The 22,245-nt window shown below is 45.9% G+C and overlaps 1 protein-coding gene across 3 annotated transcripts in view; it reads left to right on the plus strand.

Moving 5' to 3' along the window:
• Positions 1 to 1,827: 1,827 nt before the first annotated feature.
• Positions 1,828 to 22,245, plus strand: part of PAN2 (poly(A) specific ribonuclease subunit PAN2) — a 34,602-nt gene continuing 14,184 nt past the window's right edge. The window contains exons 1-15 of one of the 3 annotated variants that reach the window (XM_080994409.1): positions 1,828 to 1,991; positions 4,749 to 5,031; positions 5,520 to 5,689; positions 6,205 to 6,325; positions 7,594 to 7,671; positions 8,639 to 8,906; positions 9,685 to 10,027; positions 11,742 to 11,838; positions 13,535 to 13,654; positions 14,764 to 14,883; positions 14,972 to 15,100; positions 17,251 to 17,450; positions 20,130 to 20,272; positions 21,146 to 21,249; positions 21,874 to 21,972. In XM_080994409.1, the coding sequence (XP_080850535.1) occupies positions 4,762 to 5,031; positions 5,520 to 5,689; positions 6,205 to 6,325; positions 7,594 to 7,671; positions 8,639 to 8,906; positions 9,685 to 10,027; positions 11,742 to 11,838; positions 13,535 to 13,654; positions 14,764 to 14,883; positions 14,972 to 15,100; positions 17,251 to 17,450; positions 20,130 to 20,272; positions 21,146 to 21,249; positions 21,874 to 21,972 (2,262 nt within the window). In that variant the 5' untranslated portion in view covers positions 1,828 to 1,991; positions 4,749 to 4,761. Of the gene's footprint in view, positions 1,996 to 2,021; positions 2,126 to 4,748; positions 5,032 to 5,519; positions 5,690 to 6,204; positions 6,326 to 7,593; positions 7,672 to 8,638; positions 8,907 to 9,684; positions 10,028 to 11,741; positions 11,839 to 13,534; positions 13,655 to 14,763; positions 14,884 to 14,971; positions 15,101 to 17,250; positions 17,451 to 20,129; positions 20,273 to 21,145; positions 21,250 to 21,873; positions 21,973 to 22,245 lie in introns of those variants that run through there. The other 2 variants (XM_080994410.1, XM_080994411.1) reach the window with 2 other exon arrangements.

Here is a 22,245-nt window from a genome sequence, read left to right on the forward strand (position 1 = left end):
CCCAGTCAGGTGGAGTAACACGCTTCTCCTCCCCCTGACATTGCATGCCAGGGAAAATAAACTAGCCCGGCTTTTCCTTGTTGTTGTTGTTTAGTCATGTCCGACTCTTCGTGACCCCATGGACCAGAACACGCCAGGCACTTCTGTCTTCCACTGCCTCCCGCAGTTTGATCAAACTCATACTGGTAGCTTTGATAACACTATCCAACCATCTCATCCTCTGTCGTCCCCTTCGCCTTGTGCCCTCCATCTTTCCCAACATCAGGGTCTTTTCCAGGGAGTCTTCTCTTCTCATGAGGTGGCCAAAATATTGGAGCTTCAGCTTCACGATCTGTCCTTCCTGTGAGCACTCAGGGCTGATTTCCTTAAGAATGGAGAGGTTTGATCTTCTTGCAGTCCATGGGACTCTCAAAAGTCTCCTCCAGCACCATAATTCAAAAGCATCAATTCTTGTCCAAATGAGAATATTATGAAAATGATATACAGGTGGTACATAACCCCAGTCAAGCTTGCAAAAATCTATCATTTGCCTGATAATAAATGTTGGAAATGTAAGGAAATTGAAGGTACATTTTTTCACCTTTGGTGGACGTGCCCAAAGATTAAGGCTTTCTGGGAAATGATATATAATGAATTAAAAAAGGTATTTAAATATACCTTCTTGAAGAAACCAGAGGCCTTTCTCCTGGGCATAGTCAGCCAATCGGTGTTAAAAAAGGATAGAACTTTCTTTATGTATGCCACAACAGCAGCAAGAATACTTATCGCAAAGTATTGGAAGACACAACAGCTACCCACACTGGAGGAATGGCAGATGAAATTGATGGACTATATGGAATTGGCGGAAATGACTGGTAGAATCCGTGACCAGGGAGAAGAGTCGGTGGAAGAAGATTGGAAGAAATTTAAAGACTATTTACAGAAATATTGCAAAATTAAAGAATGTTAGAGTGATGTTGGATTGAAATTAAGTGGCTTCTAGCTGTACAGGCTTTAAAGTTATATATAGATTAAGATTAAGGATTAGGACTAAAAAAGTCAAAAGAAATGGAAAATTGGTTTTTAATAGATTAAAATTTAATGTTATATTATATTAAGATTAAGGATGGGATTAAAAAGGAGGGAAAGGAATTGCTGGACAAACAAATTGAATTGGAATACAAAAGAGGGAGGTATGAGGAGGTCCGGGAAATAAGTAAATGTAAAAGTTGTGATGAAAAGATGGAATTGTTTTTAATTGTTTTTTCTTTTTTCTTTTTGTATTTTGTATTTTGTACTTTGTATGGTGTTTTCTCTTTCAATTTTTAAATTTCTTTTTTTTTCTTTTTTATTATTAAGATGTTTTTTTAATGTGAAACTCCAATAAATATCATTTAAAAAAAAACATCAATTCTTCAGCGATCAGCCTTCTTTATGGTCCAGCTTTCACTTCCATACATCACTATTGGGAAAACCATAGCTTTTACTATACGACATTGCATGCCATGCTTATACTATATGACATTGCATGCCAGGCAAAATAAACTAGCCTGGCTTTTCCTTACTCATGACTAACAGGAGTAAACAAAAAGGTACAACTCCCACCAAATGCACCCCACTCAAAAACTGAGGGGCACGGAGTTCACAGGTACAGCTAACCTTTCCCCTTTAATTCACTGACTCACACCCGTTAAAAAAGAAAAACCCCACTCTTTTTGTCCCTTCCGCAGCGCCATCCCTCCAGCGCGCGCGTCATGCATGTAAATAACGAGGGAGGCGCGGCCGTCGCCACTTCGCTCTGATTGGGTGCTCCCTCCCCAAGGCAGCCTCGCCATTGGTCGAGGGCACGCGGGCACACACCCCTCCCCTGCTTGAGGCGCCGCGGGTGAAGCCGAAGCGGGGGGGGGGGGGGGAGAGAAATGAGAAGGGCTGGCGTTGCCATAGCGGCGGCGAAGAGGGCGGTGGGGAAAAGGCAGCGGCGGAGGGAAGGGGACCCGGAAGAGCAAAGGATTGTGGGTAACCCATAAAATAAGCTTGGGCTGATTTGCATGGGCTGGGGGGGGGGAGAGAGTTGGGGTTATTCAGAAGCAGAGAAGTGTGACTAATTCGTCCCCCAACCCCCAAGTTATGGGTTAGGAGGGTCTGGGTAATTTACCATTGTCTCACTTCCCTTCCTCCCGCAGTGGATTCTGGGTGGTTGGCCCCTGTGACGTCAAGGGTTATGGGTAACCGCCAGGCCCTTGGGGCTTTGACCCAGTCCCACTTTTTCAAGCCTGTCTTGGGGGTGCACTTTAAACTTTTGACCTCTGCTATGGTTCTCTGGCTGGAAGCGAGGATAGGGGCAGCTCCGGCTTTCGCCTTCCCTTGCACTGCAGGCTGCAAGCGCTGCTTCTGTGTAACCACAGAGGAGTTGCATCATTGCACCTCGCTGCCTTTCTGTTTCTCTCAACAAAAACAACAGCGCTGCCGGAAACGAAACGTGGTAACGAGGCCACTGTCGCAACTCTTGCTAGATTTAGGTACAACCCATGTGTGTTGGGCTGACCTTCCGGCTGAAGTTTTAGTGTACATCAAGGAGGAGGAGGAGGATTAATAATAATAATAATAATAATAATAATAATATATTATTTATTCCCCAGCCACTCTGGGTGGCTTCCAACACTAAAATACAATAACCTATTAAACATTGGTAGCCGTGTTGGTCTGCCATAGTCAAAATAAAAAAAAATTCCTTCCAGTAGCACCTTTAAGACCAACTAAGTTAGTTCTTGGTATGAGCTTTCGTGTGCAAGCACACTTCTTCAGATACATCTAAAGGCGTGTATCTGAAGAAGTGTGCTTGCACACGAAAGCTCATACCAAGAACTAACTTAGTTGGTCTTAAAGGTGCTACTGGAAGGAATTTTTTTTATTTTGACTATTAAACATTAAAAGCTTCCCTAAACAGGGCTGCCTTTAGATGTCTTCTAAAGGTTTGGTAGTTATTTATTTATACCCCGTCCATCTGGCTGGGTTTACCATGGGGTAACCTGTGGGTAGGGTTGCCAAGTTATTCACATGAACCTGCTGCCATGCCTTTTAACTTGCAGCCATTTCCAGAATTATTTATCCATTCATTTCTCCCCAGGTTAGGAATTAGCACCTAGCCAGTTTAATTAGGGCAAGCCAAGCTTCTGCTTGAAGGTTCAGGAGCAAGGTTTATTAAAAAAGAAGTTGGCCGCCAAACTAGGGGTGCCAGCGGTGTGCCAGTAGCACATTTCTTCCTATCTGACTGGAGTTTTTGTCGACAAAGAAACAGGTGCCACTGGTCCAATTTCTCTTTGCCTTGTGGCAGTTTAGGGTAGATTTCTGATTGTTGAATCTTGCCTTCTCCCTGACCTAAAACTGGATACATGTTCCTGTGTTATACATGCACAGTCTTATCTTTGTAGTATGAAAATGTAACCATTGTCAATCTTCAGAGAAGTTCACCCAGTATGTTTGTGTGAGTTACTGTTCAGAACATGCTTTCTGAGGTAAATTCAGAGTGGTCACTCATGGAGAGATGCAGTGGGCAGCCTCTGAGGACTAGTAATTCTCCCACATTTCTGCACTGAGAGTGATTGAACAATTTAATTGCGCTCACTACAGAGATACAGAAGATTACCCACCTCCTGCGAAGGCTGCTTGGAAGGAGGCAGGACCAGAATAGTGTCATGCAGAGATGCAGTAGGCAGCCTCCTCTGGAGCCCCGTTTAGAAAAGTTTTTAATGACTGATGTTTTAATGTATTTTTAATCTTCTGTTGGAAGCCACCCAGAGTGGCTGGGGAAACCCAGCCAGATGGGTGGGGTAGAAATAATAAATAGTTATTCTTACAGTCATACCTCAGGTTGAAGTAGCTTCGGGATGAATATTTTCGGTTGCACTCCACGGCGACCCGGAAGTAACCGAGCGCGTTACTTCCGGGTTTCGCCGCATGCGCAGATGCTCAAAATGACGTCACGCGCATGCGCGGAAGCGGCAAAACGTGACCCACGTACGCGCAGTTGCGTGTTACGTTTGCTTCAGGATGCAAACGGGGCTCCGGAACGGATCCCGTTCGCATCCAGAGGTACCACTCTATTATTATTCTTATTTATTTTATATTTTGGTTCCCAGTTGATGCAATAAATTAATATATTTTTCACAGCACAGCACGTTTCAGGCAGCAGTTACAGCAACTAGTTTAGGAATTGCTGTATTGGAGCAATTTTTATGGAGGAATATGTGGCGCTTGGTCTAAACCACTGAGCCTAGGGCTTGCCGATCGGAAGGTCAGTGGTTCGAATCCCTGCGATGGGGTGAGCTACCGTTGTTTGGTCCCAGCTCCTGCCCACCTAGCAGTTCAAAAGCATGTCAAAGTGCAAGTAGATAAATAGGTGCCGCTCCGGCGGGAAGGTAAACGGCGTTTCCATGTGCTGCTCTGGTTTCACCAGAAGTGGCTTATTCATGCTGGCCACATGACCTGGAAAAACTGTCTGCGGACAAACGTCGGCTCCCTTGGCCAGTAAAGCAAAATGAGCGCTGCAACCCCAGAGTCGTTCACAACTGGACTTAACCATCAGGGGTCCTTTACTTTTACCATTTATGTTTATCTTGAAAGCTGCAATCTGTCAGTTACTGTCCTATGCTTTGGTCCGTATTAGAGATTGTGTTTATAGCAGGCATTATGTTAACTTCTCTAGCATGCTTGCGCTGCACAGGTAGTGAAAGATTCCGTCTTCTTGAATTCCTTTCTCTGCCTTGCAGGTAAACCTCCGCCATGAATTTTGAAGGTCTTGACCCAGCCCTCGCAGAGTATGTACCTGCCCTGCACCCTGCTCTGGATCCGCACCTCAATGCTAGCCTACTACAGAATGTGGAGCTGGATCCAGAAGGGGTGCCATTGGAGGGCATCCCTGTGCCTGACTCAGTGCATATCATGGAGGGCATGTACTCGGAGCTCCACACCGTTGTCTCTGAAGTTGGTGTTCCTGTCTCCTTCTCACACTTTGACCTACATGAAGAAATGCTCTGGGTTGGGAACCATGGGGTAAGGGATTCTCATTACATGTCAGTGATGATCAGAAGAGTTATACAGTATGCTGGATCATACATTGAGGAGGGTTGGGATTAATGATACGATCTTCTAGAAACTCCTGTAAGCTGATTTCAGCTCCATTGAGGAAGGCTACACACACCTATAAGATTCTTGTTTTCTTGTAGGTTCCTGCTTAGAATGCCAAGGATTCTAGCTTTCTTTTTTAAATTCAGTGTATATCCTATCCTCAAGGAGATCAGCACTATCATAAAAGACACAAGTTGTCCACCTATGTCTTTAAAACCGTGGTAACTCTTAGTGTTATATTCAACAGAAATATGGCTTGTTCAGCGGAGAAGGTAAACTGTGGTTGGGGGGGGGGAAAGTAGATGAAGGAGCCAGAAGGTCTCATAAATATTAAAATGAGCTGGCTACATGCAGGATATGTTACAGGTCAAATCTGATGTGAGGGTGACTTGAGTTGCCTCCCTCTTTTTCAGGGCCATGCCACTTCTTTCTTCGGCCCAGCCCTGGAGCGTTACTCTTCCTTCCAGGTGCATAGTAGTGATGACATTCGACAGATCCAGAGTCTAGAGAATGGGGTACTCTTCCTGACCAAAAACAACCTCAAATATATGTCCAGAGGGGGACTTATAATCTTCGATTACCTGTAAGTGCCTTCTGCTGGGGGTGTGGTGGTTTGAGCATTTTTGGAAATGGGCCCTGCCCAGTCTTTGGTCTCTGTGTAGAGTTTACTTGGAAGAATGCCAGTTATAGCCTTAGGAATATTATGAAATCCATGTACCTACAGTCACACATCTGGTGTGGGAAGCTGTGTGAGATGTGCACAATTTGCAGGCTTTAATTATTTGGTATATTCCAGGGCAAGCTTGAGAAGAGGGCTTTGATGTCATATCCTGTTGCTCCTCATGAAGCATGTGGACGTGCTTCAATGTAGCATTTCCTGCTTCCTTTATAAAATTTATTGCTTGAGGACTTCTAGATGGGAAATTTGCATCAATATAGTTTAGCCACCTCCTTTTTCCTGGAATGGTCCCCAAAGGTTTCATGATGCAAGATTCTGATGTCACTTTGATTTACTTGGTGAGCTCACATGTAGCAATGACTGAATGGAAAATACTAGGTCAGCATTGGTTCTCACAGTTCCTTTTTCTCCTCCTCTAGCATGGATGAGAGTGAGGACATGCACAGTCTACTACTGACTGATCCCAGCACCTTGCTTGTTGGGGGGCTCACCAGCCATGTGATAGAGATAGACCTCAATACAGTCCAAGAAACTCAAAAGGTAACACACGCTTCTCACATATCTGACCCTAATGCGTTGCATTGATTCTGATTACCCAGAACCAAAGATGTTGAGGTTTTGTCATGTTAAGCTTACACAAAGATGAACAGGAATCTCCACTGGATAACAAAATGACTGGTTTAATCTTAAACAAATTGTAACTCTGGAGCAGAACAGCAGGAGGAGATCTTGTTCCTTGTTGTGATGATGTATCCAAGTAGGCTTGGCTCCTGTTATCGCCAGTCCAAAATATTTTTGTCTCCCAACCTAAAGAGATGCTTTGGAGATATAATAATAATGTTTTTGTCACCAGAATGTTGATTTAACATAAAAGTAACGGGTTGAAGCCAAAAGTCTGAAAGTTCAAACAGAAAGTGAAATGTCAACATTCCTGTTTCTGACCTCATGAAAAGATATTAACTTTCCCATTTTTTTAATTCTTCAGGGAAAAAATGTTGCAACACATCTATAGGTTTCCCTAATAATGTCATTTTTTAAAAGTGGTGCTTCTCAGCATAATAGTGTGTATGAAAGTAATGTAAGTTTTTTTCTGTAACAAAAATTGTAGAAGCTTTCCATAGTATTATCTGGATGTAATGGATCAATAGATGGATAGAAAGATACGGACACATTTATTGATCTTGTTTGTATGTAGTGCTATAATAATAACAACATTTTGTTACTTATTCCTCACCCATCTGATTGGGTTGCCCCAGCAATTCTGGGCAACTTCCGACGTGATATAAAAACACAGTTGGACATCAAACATTAAAAACTTCCCGATACAGGACTGCCTTCAGATGTCTTCGGAAAGTCGTGTAATTGTTTATTTCTTTGACATCTGATGAGAGAGCATTCCACAGGCCAGGCACCACTAACAAGAAGGCCCTCTGCTTGGTTCTCTGTAGCTTCACTGCTCACTGTGAGGGAACTGCTAGAAGGCCCTTAGAGCTGGACCTCATTTTTTTTATTGTATCCTTAATTTTATGATAGAAGAAGGCTGCATGCCGTGTTTTATTTTTGCAAACAGATGTCCATTCAAAGGCATTGCCACTGAATTATTTTTATTTTTCCTTATATTGTCATTCAGGTTGTTTTGTTTTTTAAGCAAACTTATTTCTTCCTTTGGTGCTGCGTGGGAAATAATAGCCATTCACCACTTGGCAGTTCTACCCTTTCCCCCTGAATCATGTAGCATCTGTATATTCATAGTGGTCTGCTTTGCCTCTGTCCAGATCTTAATCCCACTTTTTATATCTCTATTTTAGTACACAGTGGAAGTGCCTGGGGTCACTATCATGAGACAGTCAAACCGTTTCTTCTTCTGTGGCCACACATCAGGAAAGGTAACACTGAGCATCTTATCATCACTGCCCCCCCCACAAATGTTTAAGAGCTACAGGCACTCCAGTAACACAGTGAGAGCTTGTGCCTTATGAAAATCAGTTCTTTTTCCCTTTAAAATTGAAGCAAGACATTCCAGTGCCAAACTTTCCACATATGTTGGTTTGACGGGGTGAATTTGGGCTTGGAGTATTTTTTAACATTTTTTTTTAATGAGTAGGAATCTGTACGGGTTACACTTCACACAGAGTCTGATTGTTATATTTGAACTTGGGGAGCAGCTTTTATTCCCCAAGTAGGACTGACTGGTTTTTGCAGTTGACAAACCACATTCTGGCTTCAAACAACATGACAAGTCATACTATGGCTTACAGTGGTACCTCTGGATGCGAACGGGATCCGTTCCAGAGTCCCATTCGCATCCTGAAGGGAACACAACCCGCATGTGTGGGTCGTGATTCGCCTCTTCCGCGCATGCGCGTGATGTCATTTCGACCGTCTGCGCATGCGCGAGCGGCAAAACCCGGAAGTAATGCGTTCCATTACTTCAACCCGAGGTATGACTGTACAGTGGTACCTCGGGTTAAGTACTTAATTCGTTCCGGAGGTCCGTTCTTAACCTGAAACTGTTCTTAACCTGAAGCACCACTTTAGCTAATGGGGCCTCCTGCTGCCCCCGTGCCGCTAGAGCCCGATTTCTGTTCTTATCCTGAAGCAAAGTTCTTAACCTGAAGCACTATTTCTGGGTTAGCGGAGTCTGTAACCTGAAGCGTATGTAACCCGAGGTACCACTGTATTTGTGCCATGTGCAGCGCCTGATTGATGTACAAAGGAGGTCTCTGACTTTACAGGAGGAACACAGAGAGAAAAATGCCCAGTTAATTCACTCGACGCCATTCTATTCCATTGTTCTCTCGTGGTGCTTCTTTTAAATCAGATATATTAGGGTGTCTTCTGTTCCTTCCTTAGGTTTCCTTGCGTGATCTCCGCACTTTTGCTGTGGAGCATGAGTTTGATGCCTACTCCGGTAGTCTGTCAGATTTTGATGTCCACGGCAACCTGCTGGTGACCTGTGGCTTCTCCAGCCGAATGAATGGCCTAGCCTGCGATCGCTTCCTCAAGGTGTATGACCTGCGCATGCTGAGAGCCATCACACCTCTGCAGGTCCACATTGACCCTCTGTTTCTGAAGTTCATTCCTACGTACACATCTCGCCTTGCCATCATCTCCCAGACAGGTAGGTAGCTAGACCACAGAGGCCACGTTGCCTCACCCCCTGCTTTGGATGTGCTGGGACTTCAGAGTCCTGTCCTGTTTGAATCTAGCCACCTTCAAGAGATGCCCACAGTGTGACGAATCGAGTCAAGCTCGGGGCAGTTTGCATTAAGAGACCTGCAGAGAAACCACACATCTGATTTGCTCTTCCTTTCTTTTTTTTCTTTTCCCCCAATAATTTTTATTAAGTTTCATACAAATATAGCACATACTGTAAAACAAGTACAAAAATAAAAAACAAATAAAACTAGTAAAATGAATAAAAACAGAAAATATAACAGCAAACACATAAACAACACAGATTAGTTAATTAATAAAACTTCCAATCTCATAAACATATCATTTGACTTCCTCTAGTCCCTCCCATCTGAATTTCCTTGTATCTGAATGTAACAGTTTTCCAATATCATTATTCAAAAACAATATTCCAATTATAATCAGATTTCTTAACTTTTCTTAACATTCTAAATCTCATTTATTTAACTACTAATTTAATCCTAAGCCTGTTTGGTACTTTCAAGTGACTTCTAATTTTTAATATTACAATATTTATTCAAATAGTCTTTAAATTTCTTCCAATCTTCTTGATATTCCTCTTCTTTCTGGTCGCGGATCCTTCCGGTAAGGTCAGCTAGCTCCATAAAGTCCATCATCTTCATCTGCCAATCTTCCACAGTTGGTAATTCTTGCGTTTTCCACTTTGGGGCTATTAAAATTCGTGATTTGCTCTTCCTTTCTAGGTCAGTGTCAGTTCTGCGAACCCACCGGATTGGCCAATCCGGCTGACATCTTCCACGTCAATACCGTGGGCCAGCTGATCATGAGCTTTGATGTGTCTGCCAGCAAACAAGCCATGGTTTTTGGAGACTCCGAGGGCTGTGTCCACCTGTGGACTGACTCGCCCGAGATCACCTTCAATGCCTACTCCCGGGAGACTGACTTCGCTTTGCCTTGCATTGTGGACACCTTGCCCCACCTTGACTGGAACCAGGATCTCATGCCTCTGTCGCTTATACCTGTGCCGCTGACCACCGAGTCCCTGTTGTCAGATTGGCCGGTTTCCAACTCTGCCCCTGCTCCCAGGTAGTTCTTTAGAATAAGAAATCTAGAGAGAAGTACAGACCTTTAGGGTCTAGGGGTGGGGAACCTCAGAACTGGGGGCCAAATGAGGGCCTCTGTCTGGCCCTCAGTACTCTTTTTGTCTGGCTGTAATGTGTCCTTGAGCTCCATTAATGCCTCTTGCCTAGATGGGCAATAGAGAGGCGTGTGTGCAGAAACTAGCTTTCTGTACAAAGGTAAAATTCACATTTGTTTCTCTGCCCACTTTTACCGCTTGCCCCTCCCACCACCATCATGTGGACCCTGGAAGTTCTAAGGCTGCAAAAGGTTCCCCACCCCCACTTTCTTGGGTGGTGGTTTGAGAGTTCTTGGTGGTTTCCTTTCTTCTAATCTGCTCCTTGTTGATATCGGGCTGTAATTTAATTACCGTATTTTTCGCTCCATAAGACGCACTTTTTCCCTCCTAAAAAGTAAGGGGAAATGTGTGTGCATCTTATGAAGCGAATGCAGGGGGGAGGCAGGCAGGAAAAGCCCCCAAGAGCCGCACACAAGCTGTGCGCGGCTCTTGTGGGCTTTTCCCCAGGAGGGAGAAGGGACTGACGCGGCCAGTCAGTCTCTTCTCCCTCCTCATAGAAAAGCCCGCAGGAGCCACACGCTCCTTAAAAGGTGCAAGGCTCCTGTGCGCTTTTGCGGGAGGTGGGGGAATTGCCATAGCTGCGTGCAGCCTCTCCCGGCCGGAGAGGTTGTGCACAGCTAAAGAGGAAGCCAAGACAGCCAGCGGGATGGATCCCGCTTACTGTCTTGGCTTCTTTAGCCGCGTGCAGCCTCTCCTGGCTGGAGAGGTTTTGCGCAGCTAAAGAGGAAGCCAAGACAGCCAGCGGGATGGATCCCGCTCGCTGTCTTGGCTTCTTTGCTCTTTGGGGCTGGGGCGGGGGGGACCGGGCTTTCCCCAGCAGCCCCAAGAAGCTGCTCTTTGAAGCTGAGGGGGGAAATAATATTTTTCCCCTTGATTTCCCCCTCTAAAAACTAAGTGCGCCTTATGGTCTGGTGCGCCTTATGGAGCAAAAAATACGGTACTTTGTTCTTTTACATTACAGTGGTACCTTGGTTCTCAAACATAATCTGTTCCGGGAGTCCGTTTGACTCCCGAAACCGTTCGAAAACCAAGGCACAGCTTCCGATTGGCTGCAGGAGCTTCCTGCACTCAGGCAGAAGCCACGTCGGATGTTCGGCTTCCAAAAAACATTCTCAAACTGGAACACTTCCTGGTTTGCAGCGTTTGGGAGCTGATTTGTTCGGCAACAAAGATGTTCGGGAACCAAGGTCCCACTGTATAGACGTTGCACGTTATTCTGTATTTAAAAAGGTAAAGGGACCCCTGACCATTAGGTCCAGTCACGGACAACTCTGGGGTTGCGGCACTCATGGCTCTGTGGTTTAGACCACAGCGCCACCCGCGTCCCACTTATTCTGTATTTACCCCTCTTTAAATATTATTTTAATTCACTCTGGGTATCCTGGGAGGAACATAAGATTCCTTTCAGAGTCTGGTAACATTGCATCCAGTAATAGAGGTAGGGGATTTTTAATTCTTCCAATATCTGGGCACGGTCCCTGGGATCCCACAGCTCCCCAAATAAATGGCTGCATCTCTTTGGGAAGCTTGCCTCGCTGCTTTGGGGAGTTCACTGTCAAATGGGGTTGGAAGGCATTGTCTGAGCCACAGTTTGTTTTGTAGACGAGCCCCAGCGGTTGACCCAGAGATCCTTCGTGCCATGAAGAAAGTTGGCTTCATTGGATATGCTCCAAACCCCAGGAACAAGCTCCGAAACCAGGTAGCTAGTTGGCTGTTTGGCACTTTCATGCCTGTCGAACACCTTGAGAGTTGTACTTCTTGGGTGATGGTTATTTGTTGTTTAGTCATTTAGTCGTGTCCGACTCTTCGTGACCCCATGGACCAGAGCACACCAGGCACTCCTGTCTTCCACTGCCTCCCGCAGTTTGGTCAAACTCATGCTGGTAGCTTCGAGAACACTGTCCAACCATCTCATCCTCTGTCGTCCCCTTCTCCTTATGCCCTCCATCTTTCCCAACATCAGGGTCTTTTCCAGGGAGTCTTCTCTTCTCACGAGGTGGCCAAAGTATTGGAGCCTCAGCTTCAGGATCTGTCCTTCCAGTGAGCACTCAGGGCTGATTTCCTTCAGAATGGAGAGGTTTGATCTTCTTGCAGTCCATGGGACTCTCAAGAGTCTCCTCCAGCACCATAATTTAAAAGCATCAATTTTTCGGCGACCAGCCTTCTTTCTGGTCCAGCTCTCACTTCCATACATCACTACTGGGAAAACCAGAGCTTTAACTATGTATTGTTAAATATCTTGTTTACTCCAGAACGGCTTGTGGTTTAGGGTGTGGCTGGGGAACTGATTTCTTCATCTGAATTCTGAATATGTTTCCTTTAGATTTGTAATGCCACAGAATATGCTGATTTTTTGTTTTTTTTTTAAGGAAGGTAGATCCTGCTGGGTATAGCTTAGCTTAAGAACCAGCACGTCCTGTAACCTCACATAACCTGAAATTTAAAATGCTGCTTTAGAAGTGGATGCCAGCTAACACTTTGATTGCCTATCTGCTACTGCCTCATAGGGTGAGAGGCAGCTCCATGTGTTGTGTTGTGTTGTGTTGTGTTGTGTGTCACTTACATGGATGTGCATTTTGGAGCCAACATGGTGAGAAAAAGCCAGGTAGCAGCCTTAGGATCATAGAATTGTAGAGTTGGAAGTGATCCCGAGGATCATCTATTCCAGGCATCCCCAACCTTCAGCCCTCCAGATGTTTTGGACTACAATTCCCATAATCCCTGGCCACTGGTCCTGTTAGCTAGGGATCATGGGAGTTGTAAGCCAAAACATCTGGAGGGCCGCAAGTTGGGGGTGCCTGATCTAGTCCATGGGTAGGCAAACTAAGGCCCGGGGGCCGGATCCGGGCCTAATCGCCTTCTAAATCCGGACGGTCCGGGAATCAGCGTGTTTTTACATGAGTAGAATGTGTCCTTTTATTTAAAATTCATCTCTGGGTTATTTGTAGGGCCTGCCTGGTGTTTTTACATGAGCAGAATGTGTGCTTGTATTTAAAATACATTTCTGGATTAATTGTGGGGCATAGGAATTTGTTCAGTTCTTTTTTCCAAAATATAGTCTGCCCCCCCTTGCAAGGTCTGAGGGACAGTGGACCTCTGCTGGAAAAGTTTGCTGACCCCTGATCAGTTGAACCCCCTGCAATGCAGGATTATGGAGCTGCCCCATTCAGGGATCGAACCTGCAACCTTGGCATTATCGGTACCACGCTCTAAGCAACTGAGCTATCCAGGCTCCTTTGTGTTTTAGGTTCAAACAGGGTACATGCGGTATTTTTCACATGCTCCTACCTCTCTTCTGATATCTGAGGGTAGCTCATTCTGATATTAGAAAGTCCAAAATTGGAAAGGTTACAGTGCAGAAGCTCTGTGGATTGGCATCCCACTGTCTTTTTCAGATTCCCTATCGACTGAAAGAGCTGGACAACGAGTTTGATAATTTCAGCCAGGTCCCTGAATCCCCCATTGGACGGGAAGAGGAACCGCATATCTACATGGTGGCAAAGAAATACAGGAAGGTCTGTGTTTAAACACTTGCCAGGGTGTTGGATATTTTGCAGAGGAAGGTATGAACGAATGTATATTTGATATATAATGGAAGGAATTCAGCATTGTACTACTTCGATCTTTTCGTCAGGGCAAGCATTTCAGCTTACAGACAAAACAATTCCCCCTCTTCTCCCGCTGCATTCTGTTCCAGGGGTTCTCCCGACCCCATTGAGCTAATTTTGTGGGGCACATGAGGTGAGTGGGGGGAAAACCCTGTTGTACAAGTAGAAGTCTTTCTGGTGGTCTTCTGCTGATGGGACTCCTTAGTTGAAGCCTGCCCCATATCTACAGAGGGAGATGCAAAGCATTTTCAGGAAGAAAAGTGACTAGGAAGAAGAAGAGAGTTTGGATTTGGTATCCCACTTTATCACTACCCTAAGGAGTCTCAAAGCGGCTAACATTCCCCTTTCCCTTCCTCCCCCACAACGGACACTCTGTGAGGTGAGTGAGGCTGAGAGACTTCAGAGAAGTGTGACTAGCCTAAGGTCACCCAGCAGCTGCATGTGGAGGAGTGGAGACGTGAACCCGGTTCCCCAGATTACGAGACTACCACTCTTAACCACTACACCACACTGGCTTTCTAGGGGCACCAGAAGGCAGCACGAAGGGCCATGCACTTTGAAGCCAGCCTTATAAATTCCCATTCTGTCCCAGCATAAATTAGACTATGGTAGAACAGTCCTCTCTCTTGCATAATGAAAGCTTGCCAGACCAGGGTGGGTAGAAGTCTTGCGCACAGCCTGTTCCTTGCGAGGCAGATTGCCTCATGTTGCCATCTGTGAAGCAAGAAAAGCGAATGGGGATTTTCGCGTTGCCTCCATTCGTGGGTTTGAGTCACATGAGAACAGCCCTGAAATCTGCATTGCGATCTCGGCTTCTGGGCAGATTAAGATCTCGAGAGAATCGGATGAGCTCGTGCAGGTACCTTGCGGAGGTGCAGGTGTGCCAGAAACACAGGGCCTTTGAACAGTTTCACTTGGGCTGTGGTTCTCTTCCTCATGTTGGTGTGTCGAATAAGTGTGTGCTCCCGTGTAAACAATATCCTTGTTGTACAATTATATTTTCTTTCCTGATGTAGGTCACAATTAAATACTCCAAGTTGGGCTTGGAGGACTTTGACTTCAAACATTACAACAAGACTCTCTTTGCCGGGCTAGAGCCCCATATTCCAAATTCCTACTGCAACTGCATGATCCAGGTGGGTGCAAAGTTGCTTTCTCTGTGATGGATTGCCTCCGCCTTCCTGTGATAACCTCGGTCTCATCTACCCATCTTCCTTTCTTCAGGTCCTGTATTTCCTAGAGCCGGTGCGCTGCCTGGTCCAGAACCACTTGTGCCAGAAAGAGTTCTGCCTGAGCTGTGAGCTGGGCTTCCTCTTCCACATGCTGGATTTGTCCAGAGGAGACCCTTGTCAGGTAAAGATGGGCAAATGGAAGGCACCGTGCAGAATCCTTCCATCTTTCACAGGATGCTTTTTGGAGTAGAGATGTCTATTCGGAGTCATAGGCAGGAATGCCTATGAGACTGAAACAGGCCTCGATTAGCATTACAGTGGTACCTCGGGTTAAGTACTTAATTCGTTCCGGAGATCCGTTCTTAACCTGAAACTGTTCTTAACCTGAAGCACCACTTTAGCTAATGGGGCCTCCTGCTGCCACCGCACTGCCGGAGCACGATTTCTGTTCTCATCCTGAAGCAAAGTTCTTAACCTGAAGCACTATTTCTGGGTTAGCGGAGTCTGTAACCTGAAGCGTATGTAACCTGAAGCGTCTGTAACCTGAGGTACCACTGTATTTTTTTCTTGGCAAAGATGTGGGCAGACAGGTGGGTGGAAGGAGGGGCTGCCTGTCCTGGGATGAGCCATTGATGATGATGATGATGATGATGATATTATTAATAATAATAATTTATTTATACCCTGCCCATCTGGCTGGGTTTCCCAAGCCACTCTGGCCAGCTCCCAACAGAATATTAAAAACACGATAAAACATCAAACATAAAAAACTTCCCTAAACAGGGCTGTCTTCTAAAAGTCAGATAGTTATTTATTTCCTTCACATCTGATGGGAGGGCATTCCACGGGGCAGGCGCCACTACCAAGAAGGCCCTCTGCCTAGTTCTCTAACCTCACTTCTCGTAGTGAGGGAACTGCCAGAAGGCCCTCGGAGCTGGACCTCAGTGTCCGGGCTGAACGATGGGGGTGGAGACATTCCTTCAGGTATGCTGGTCCGAGGCTCAGCCAAGACACGTGCGTAGCTGTGGAGCACTGTTGGGGGCAGAAATGTGACTCACACGCTTCCATCTGCTGTGCTAAAGTGCAGGCCACTTGCATGTGGGGGCAGCCCAGGGCAGCCCTGCCATCCAAAGTAGCAGCTCCCTTCGTGCTGGCTCCTATCTATTGTGCTGCAGAGCTGTGTGGCAGAAATGGGGCTGTGGTCTCCTTGGGGTTGTAGCACAATTGGGGTGTTAATTATCCCACCCAGGTTCTCTCAAAGAATTGAATGGGGCTGGTCTAAGGAGTGTGCTTCACACACCCTGCCAGAAGTTGCCATCTGGCCTTGGCTGGTTGCCCCAGACTTTAGAAGGAATTTGAGAAGCACTGCCGACTCCTTCTCCCCAGCCTTACTCTATGAGCTGATCAGAAAATGTGCCTCTGTATAGTCATTTTCTTCTCCGTGCTCTAGGCCTCAATCATAAGTACAATACCCTTTCTCTTGAGTAGGCCTCTCACAACTTAGGAATGGACCGCTTACAAATGTAGACTTTGGATAAATATGACATTGTATTGGACATGTTTATACAAAGTGTAGTAGGCTATTAATATTTGCATACGTATTAGGATAATATCAAATTTATATAAGAACGTATGGTTTTAGGGTATTTTCTCATATATTGAATGTATTCGTATAGTCACATTTTTGTGTTTTTCATTTTTTTTATTTGCATCACTTTATTTCTTTATTATTGAAACCTTTTCAATAAGAGATTACAGTTGTACCTTGGTTGCCAAACGCCTTGGAACTTGTACGTTTCAGCTTCCAAACGATCGAAAACCGGAAACGAGTGTTTGAGCCAATCAGAAGCCGCTCTTTGGTTTCCAAACATTTTGGAAGTCGAATGGACTTCCGGAACGGATTCTGTTCGACTTCCAAGGTACCAAAAAGTAGAAACAAAAGAAAAAAATGAGTAGGCCTTTGTCCCCAAACAGACTACAATGACTTATCCTGGGCTGAGGGAGTGTGTTAGGCCTTTGAGCTCATCATGTCATGCTACTCCTGCCCTGTGGCAGCTGCCAGAACAGCACAGCTGCCTGCCACTATTATCCGTGAGCTACTATTCCTCTTGACACTCACCCAACTCAGTCCCCCACCTCCTTTGCCCAGCTTGCATTTTGTTCTTACGTTCATGAGCGAGTGCGCATGCTCACATGCGTTCCAAGCCTATCGTGCCTGTGAGGAGGAATAGAAGAACACTTTGGAGCTCAGTTCTTCAGGGTTTTGGTTGGGCTTGAGCGCACCCAGTATTTTATTTTTTAAAAAATACAAGGCCATTTCCTTCATTTCAGGGCAGCAACTTCCTCCGCGCCTTCCGCACCATTCCGGAGGCAGCTGCTTTGGGGCTGATCTTGGCGGACTCTGACGAGGCTACAGGGAAAGTGAATCTAGGCCGTTTGGTTCAGAGCTGGAATCGCTTCATTCTGACCCAGCTCCATCAGGAAACTCAAGAGCAGGAGGGACCTCAGGCTTACCGAGGCATTGGCAGCAGGTAACGGTCATGTCCCCCCCCCTTTTTTTAATCTCTTGGAAACTTTGAGAACCTGCATGCCTGTTTCTTCTGCTTCCTCTCCTAGGTCTAACTTGGTTTAAAGTATATTTCCAAATTGTTTCAGTCTGTCCTGTTTTGACCTCAGATACAGACTATGCCCTAACGCAGGTGAGCACAGCCAAAGTCATGGCTGAGCACCCTGATGAGGTTTACCCCATGTATCATCCTCTGCTTTTGATCCCCTTCTCCCCCAGCTGGCAGAAATCTCCTTTCCAGTAGACACAAAAGCTGTGTCTCCTTCTCATTCCTCCTGTTGGCTCTCTAGCCTTCGATTCTGTTTGAGAGGAAGAAGGGTGTTCCCATGCTTTCCTCCCCAAACCAGCCTTCCCATCAACCATGCATGAGAGAGAAGGCCATGACTACCGGTGACAGAAGGCACACATGCGCAGAGGGTGTACCTGGGATATGCCGACTTAAACTACTGTGTAGAGATCTTTCCTATTCTAATTAATTCAAGAGGGTTCTGGAAGCTTCTGTGTGCGAAAGAAACAAGCAGAAGGTTCGTGTTTGGGTTACAGTGGTACCTGTAATTCATTCCGGAGGTCCGTTCTTAACCCAAAACCGTTCTTAACCTGAGGTGCGCTTTTGCTAATGGGGCCTCCCGCTGCCGCTGTGCCGCCATGTGTCTTCTGCTCGCATCCCAGAGCAAAGTTCTCTACCAGGAGACCTACTTCTGGGTTAGTAGAGCTCATTACCCAAAACGTTCGTAAGGAAGACAGTATGTAACCTGAGGTTCCAGTGTATTCCTTCATAGAAGCTAAGTACAGCTGGCTTAAACTGGTTCTCTTATCTCTTTCTGTCAAGGTCATGCTGACTATAAAAGTAGGGCCGGAAGGAGCCTCGGTTTCACTTTTTCTTTCTTATCTCTTTTCCTTCTGTTGTGGTGTTCTGTACATAGCATCCTTAGTTTTAAGGTTTAGACTTACTATACGTTATTGTCAGTTTCCCCCCTTTTCTTCCTAATGCAACACTAACGTCTCAACAAATGAAACTGATCTGTAGAAAATGTAACTTGAAAAAAGAGACATTGCACATACTTTTGTAAACCAAGAAATCTTTAATAAAAAATACATTAAAATAAAAAAGTAAAATCTGCAGCAACTGGATTTCTTATGGACGGTGCCAATCCTGAATGTACTGGATTTGTGAGCATTATGCTCATTTGCGTCAGTAGCAGTAAAGCTCTGCTGGATGAAATACAATTGCCTCTGATCTATTTTTGGGGAATCCTGCAACGTTTTAGGTTTTAACTCTACTAACAATACGTTGGGATTCTACTCTGAATCAATATTGAGTAGAATTCCATGACACTGTTGGAGTGCCATCCGCTTTCTAAAGTTCAGAATTTGAACTATGGGCAAACTACAGAGCACTGCACGATTGGCTCATGCTGACGATGACTGCACACCGCTTTCAGAGTTAGTGGCAATGTGAAAGCCAGTTGCAAGGGAGATTGCTATTACGCTCATGTCCTGTTTGCAAGTTTCCCAGAGGCTTCTGGCTGGCCTCTGTTGGAAGCAGGATACTGGGTTAGCTAGGCCCTTGGTCTGATTCAACAGCGTTGTTCTTCTCAGGTTACATGGGATTGCAACCAACTGTCACATTCCCTGTTTGGTTGTGTTTTCCGCCTGAAAAGGGTTGTTGTTGTTTAGTCGTGTCCGACTCTTCGTGACCCCGTGGACCAGAGCACGCCAGGCACTTCTGTCTTCCACTGCCTCCCGCAGTTTAGTCAAACTCATGCTGGTAGCTTCGAGAACACTGTCCAACCATCTCATCCTCTGTCGTCCCCTTCTCCTTGTGCCCTCCATCTTTCCCAACATCAGGGTCTTTTCCAGTGAGTCTTCTCTTCTCATGAGGTGGCCAAAGTATTGGAGCCTGAGCTTCAGGATCTGTCCTTCCAGTGAGTGCTCAGGGCTGATTTCCTTAAGAATGGATAGGTTTGATCTGCTTGCAGTCCATGGGACTCTCAAGAGTCTCCTCCAGCACCATAATTCAAAAGCATCAATTCTTCGGCGATCAGCCTTCTTTATGGTCCAGCTCTCACTTCCGTACATCACTACTGGGAAAACCATAGCTTTAACTATACGGACCTTTGTTGGCAAGGTGATGTCTCTGCTTCTTAAGATGCTGTCTAGGTTTGTCATTGCTTTTCTCCCAAGAAGCAGGCGTCTTTTAATTTCGTGACTGCTGTCATCATCTGCAGTGATCATGGAGCCCAAGAAAGTAAAATCTCTCACTGCCTCCATTTCTTCCCCTTCTATTTGCCAGGAGGTGATGGGCCCAGTGGCCATGATCTTCCGTTTTTTGATGTTGAGCTTTGGACCATATTTTTCGCTCTCCTCTTTCACCCTCATTAAAAGGTTCTTTAATTCCTCCTCACTTTCTGCCATCAAGGTTGTGTCATCTGCATATCTGAGTGTTGATATTTCTTCCAGCAATCTTAATTCCGGCTAGGGATTAAGATTGGGCTGAAAAGCTGAAAATGGTTAGGGCCCAACAATCCCAACTTAGCTATGTTTGGAAGCTGTTGTCTTGTGAAGTAACTGGCAGAGGTGTTTCAGCATCCCCCTCCTAAATACTGAACCCGGCACTCTGCTGATCTTGCCTTGTCTTTTCTAGCAACTTCGGATCTTCAGGGGACTCGGTCATCGGGCAGCTTTTCAGCTGTGAAGTGGAGAACTGCAGCATGTGCCGCTGTGGCAAAGAGACTGTCCGAGTATCATCCACACTCCTCTTTACGTTGTCCTACCCTGAGAGCAACGGTATGACTTTTAAGGGGTTAGAGTGCATGGGTGGGAAAAGCACAGAGTTGAATGGAATGGGGATTGTTTCATTCTTTAAACCAGGGGCAGAAGGTGTGGGCTTGTTGCCTTTCAGTTGGTTCTTGTAAGCTTATGGGGCTGGAACAACTTGCCTGGAAAGGCACTGGCTAGGGTTCTCAAAATAGGATAGGAGCATCTGTAGAATGGTGCAGGGTTAGGGTTTTCTTCTGCGTTCTTCTGGTTAAGTTTTACCATATTTTTTGCTCTATAGGACGCACCGGACCATAGGAGGGGGAGAACAGGGGAAAAAAAATTATCCCCCTCTCTGCTTAGCACCCCTTCAGCGAAGCGGGAGGAGAAATGGAGCCCCTTCCATTTCTCCTCCCGCTTCACTGAAGGGGCGCTGCGCACAGAGGGAAAACTGTTAAGCGCCTCTCCAGCGAAGCAAAGCCTGGAGAGCAAGAGCGATAGGTGTGCACCGACCCCTCTCATTCTCCAGGCTTCAGGCAGCTATCCGCAAGCCTTCGGAGCACAGCGGGAACTCCTGCTGCACTCCGAAGGCTTGCGGATAGCTGCCTGAAGCCCCCAGAGTGCAGCGGGAGTTCCCTGCGCTCCGCGGGCTTCAGGCAGCTTCAGCGAAAGCAACCCAGAGCCTCCGGAGTGCGGGGGGAGCTCTCCCTCTGTGCTTTGGAGGCTTCGCGTTGCTATCGCTGAAGCCAAGGAGCCTGTATTCGCTCCATAGGATACACACACATTTCCCCTTCATTTTTGCAGGGGAAGGAGTGCGTCCTATGGAGCGAAAAATATGGTACTTCTTGATTTGATCTTTTTGGAAATTAAAATCCCCTCCTTTTTTCCTTCCCTCCTTTTAAGATAAAATCAAGGATTATGAATTTGCTCAGATCTTAAAGCGAAGCATCTGCCTGGAACAGAACACCCAAGCCTGGTGCGAAAACTGCGAGAAATACCAACCCACGGTAAGTGGGGAGGGAACAGTTGCATAGAGCAAGCCCGTGTGAATGGACTACCTGGACCAGGGCTGCAGCATTGATACAGGGGAATCTAATGTGTCTTGCAAGGCTGCATCAGCCAGTATGGGCCTGAGAACGCAAGCACTGCAGAGCACTTGATAAGAGAACTGACCACCCCAAAGTTTCTATCAGTTTCCAGGTCTCCAGCTAGTACGGTCTCAGATAAAGCATCCTTACGCTGGGAAGTTTAAATTCTTAAGCTGATACCGCAGACGGGGCAAGAAATTCTAGGGGGTAAATATGATTTCATCTCCGCTCACTTCAGCCATCGGCATCTTAGGAAACCTCTGGTGGTGCCATCTGTTAAAAAGCAAGAGATTATTAGATCAATTTGCATTCCTTGTGACTGCAAAAACAGTGTTTCTCAAACTTGGGTCTCCAGCTGTTGTTGGACTACAACTCCCATCATCCCAAGCTAGCAGGTCAGGGATGATGGGAGTTGTAGTCCCAGCAACAGCTGGAGGCCCAAATTTGGGAAGCACTGCTGTAAAATAAAGCTGCAACAGTAGTACCAAGCATGAATCTGTGTCACTTGCTCTTACATTGCACATCTTCTCTCTGCTCTTCAAGGTCCAGACCCGCAACATCCGCTGCCTGCCTGATGTTTTGGTCATTAACTGTGAAGTAAACAGCTCCAAGGAGGCAGAATTCTGGAAGATGCAGGCAGAGGTATAGGAGAGTGCCTTTTTCTTTTTCTTTTCGGTTTCCATTCAGTTGCCTTTCGAGGGCACCCTTAAACCAGATCACTCAATACTTTGATTGCTTCCCTGCCTACTATGGGGGAGCAGGAGCAAGAGTGCACTGTACACACACACAAACACACACAAACACACAGACCCTGCTAACCAGCAATGCCAACTCCCAACCTCACTGGTTGTTCAAATAAGGTGTATGTGCAGACAATCTAGCACATGCAAGCTCATGTCAAGGTTGTCTGTTTCC

Source organism: Podarcis pityusensis (genome assembly GCF_964106645.2).
Source record: "Podarcis pityusensis genome assembly, chromosome: 2".
Lineage (NCBI taxonomy): Eukaryota > Metazoa > Chordata > Lepidosauria > Squamata > Lacertidae > Podarcis > Podarcis pityusensis.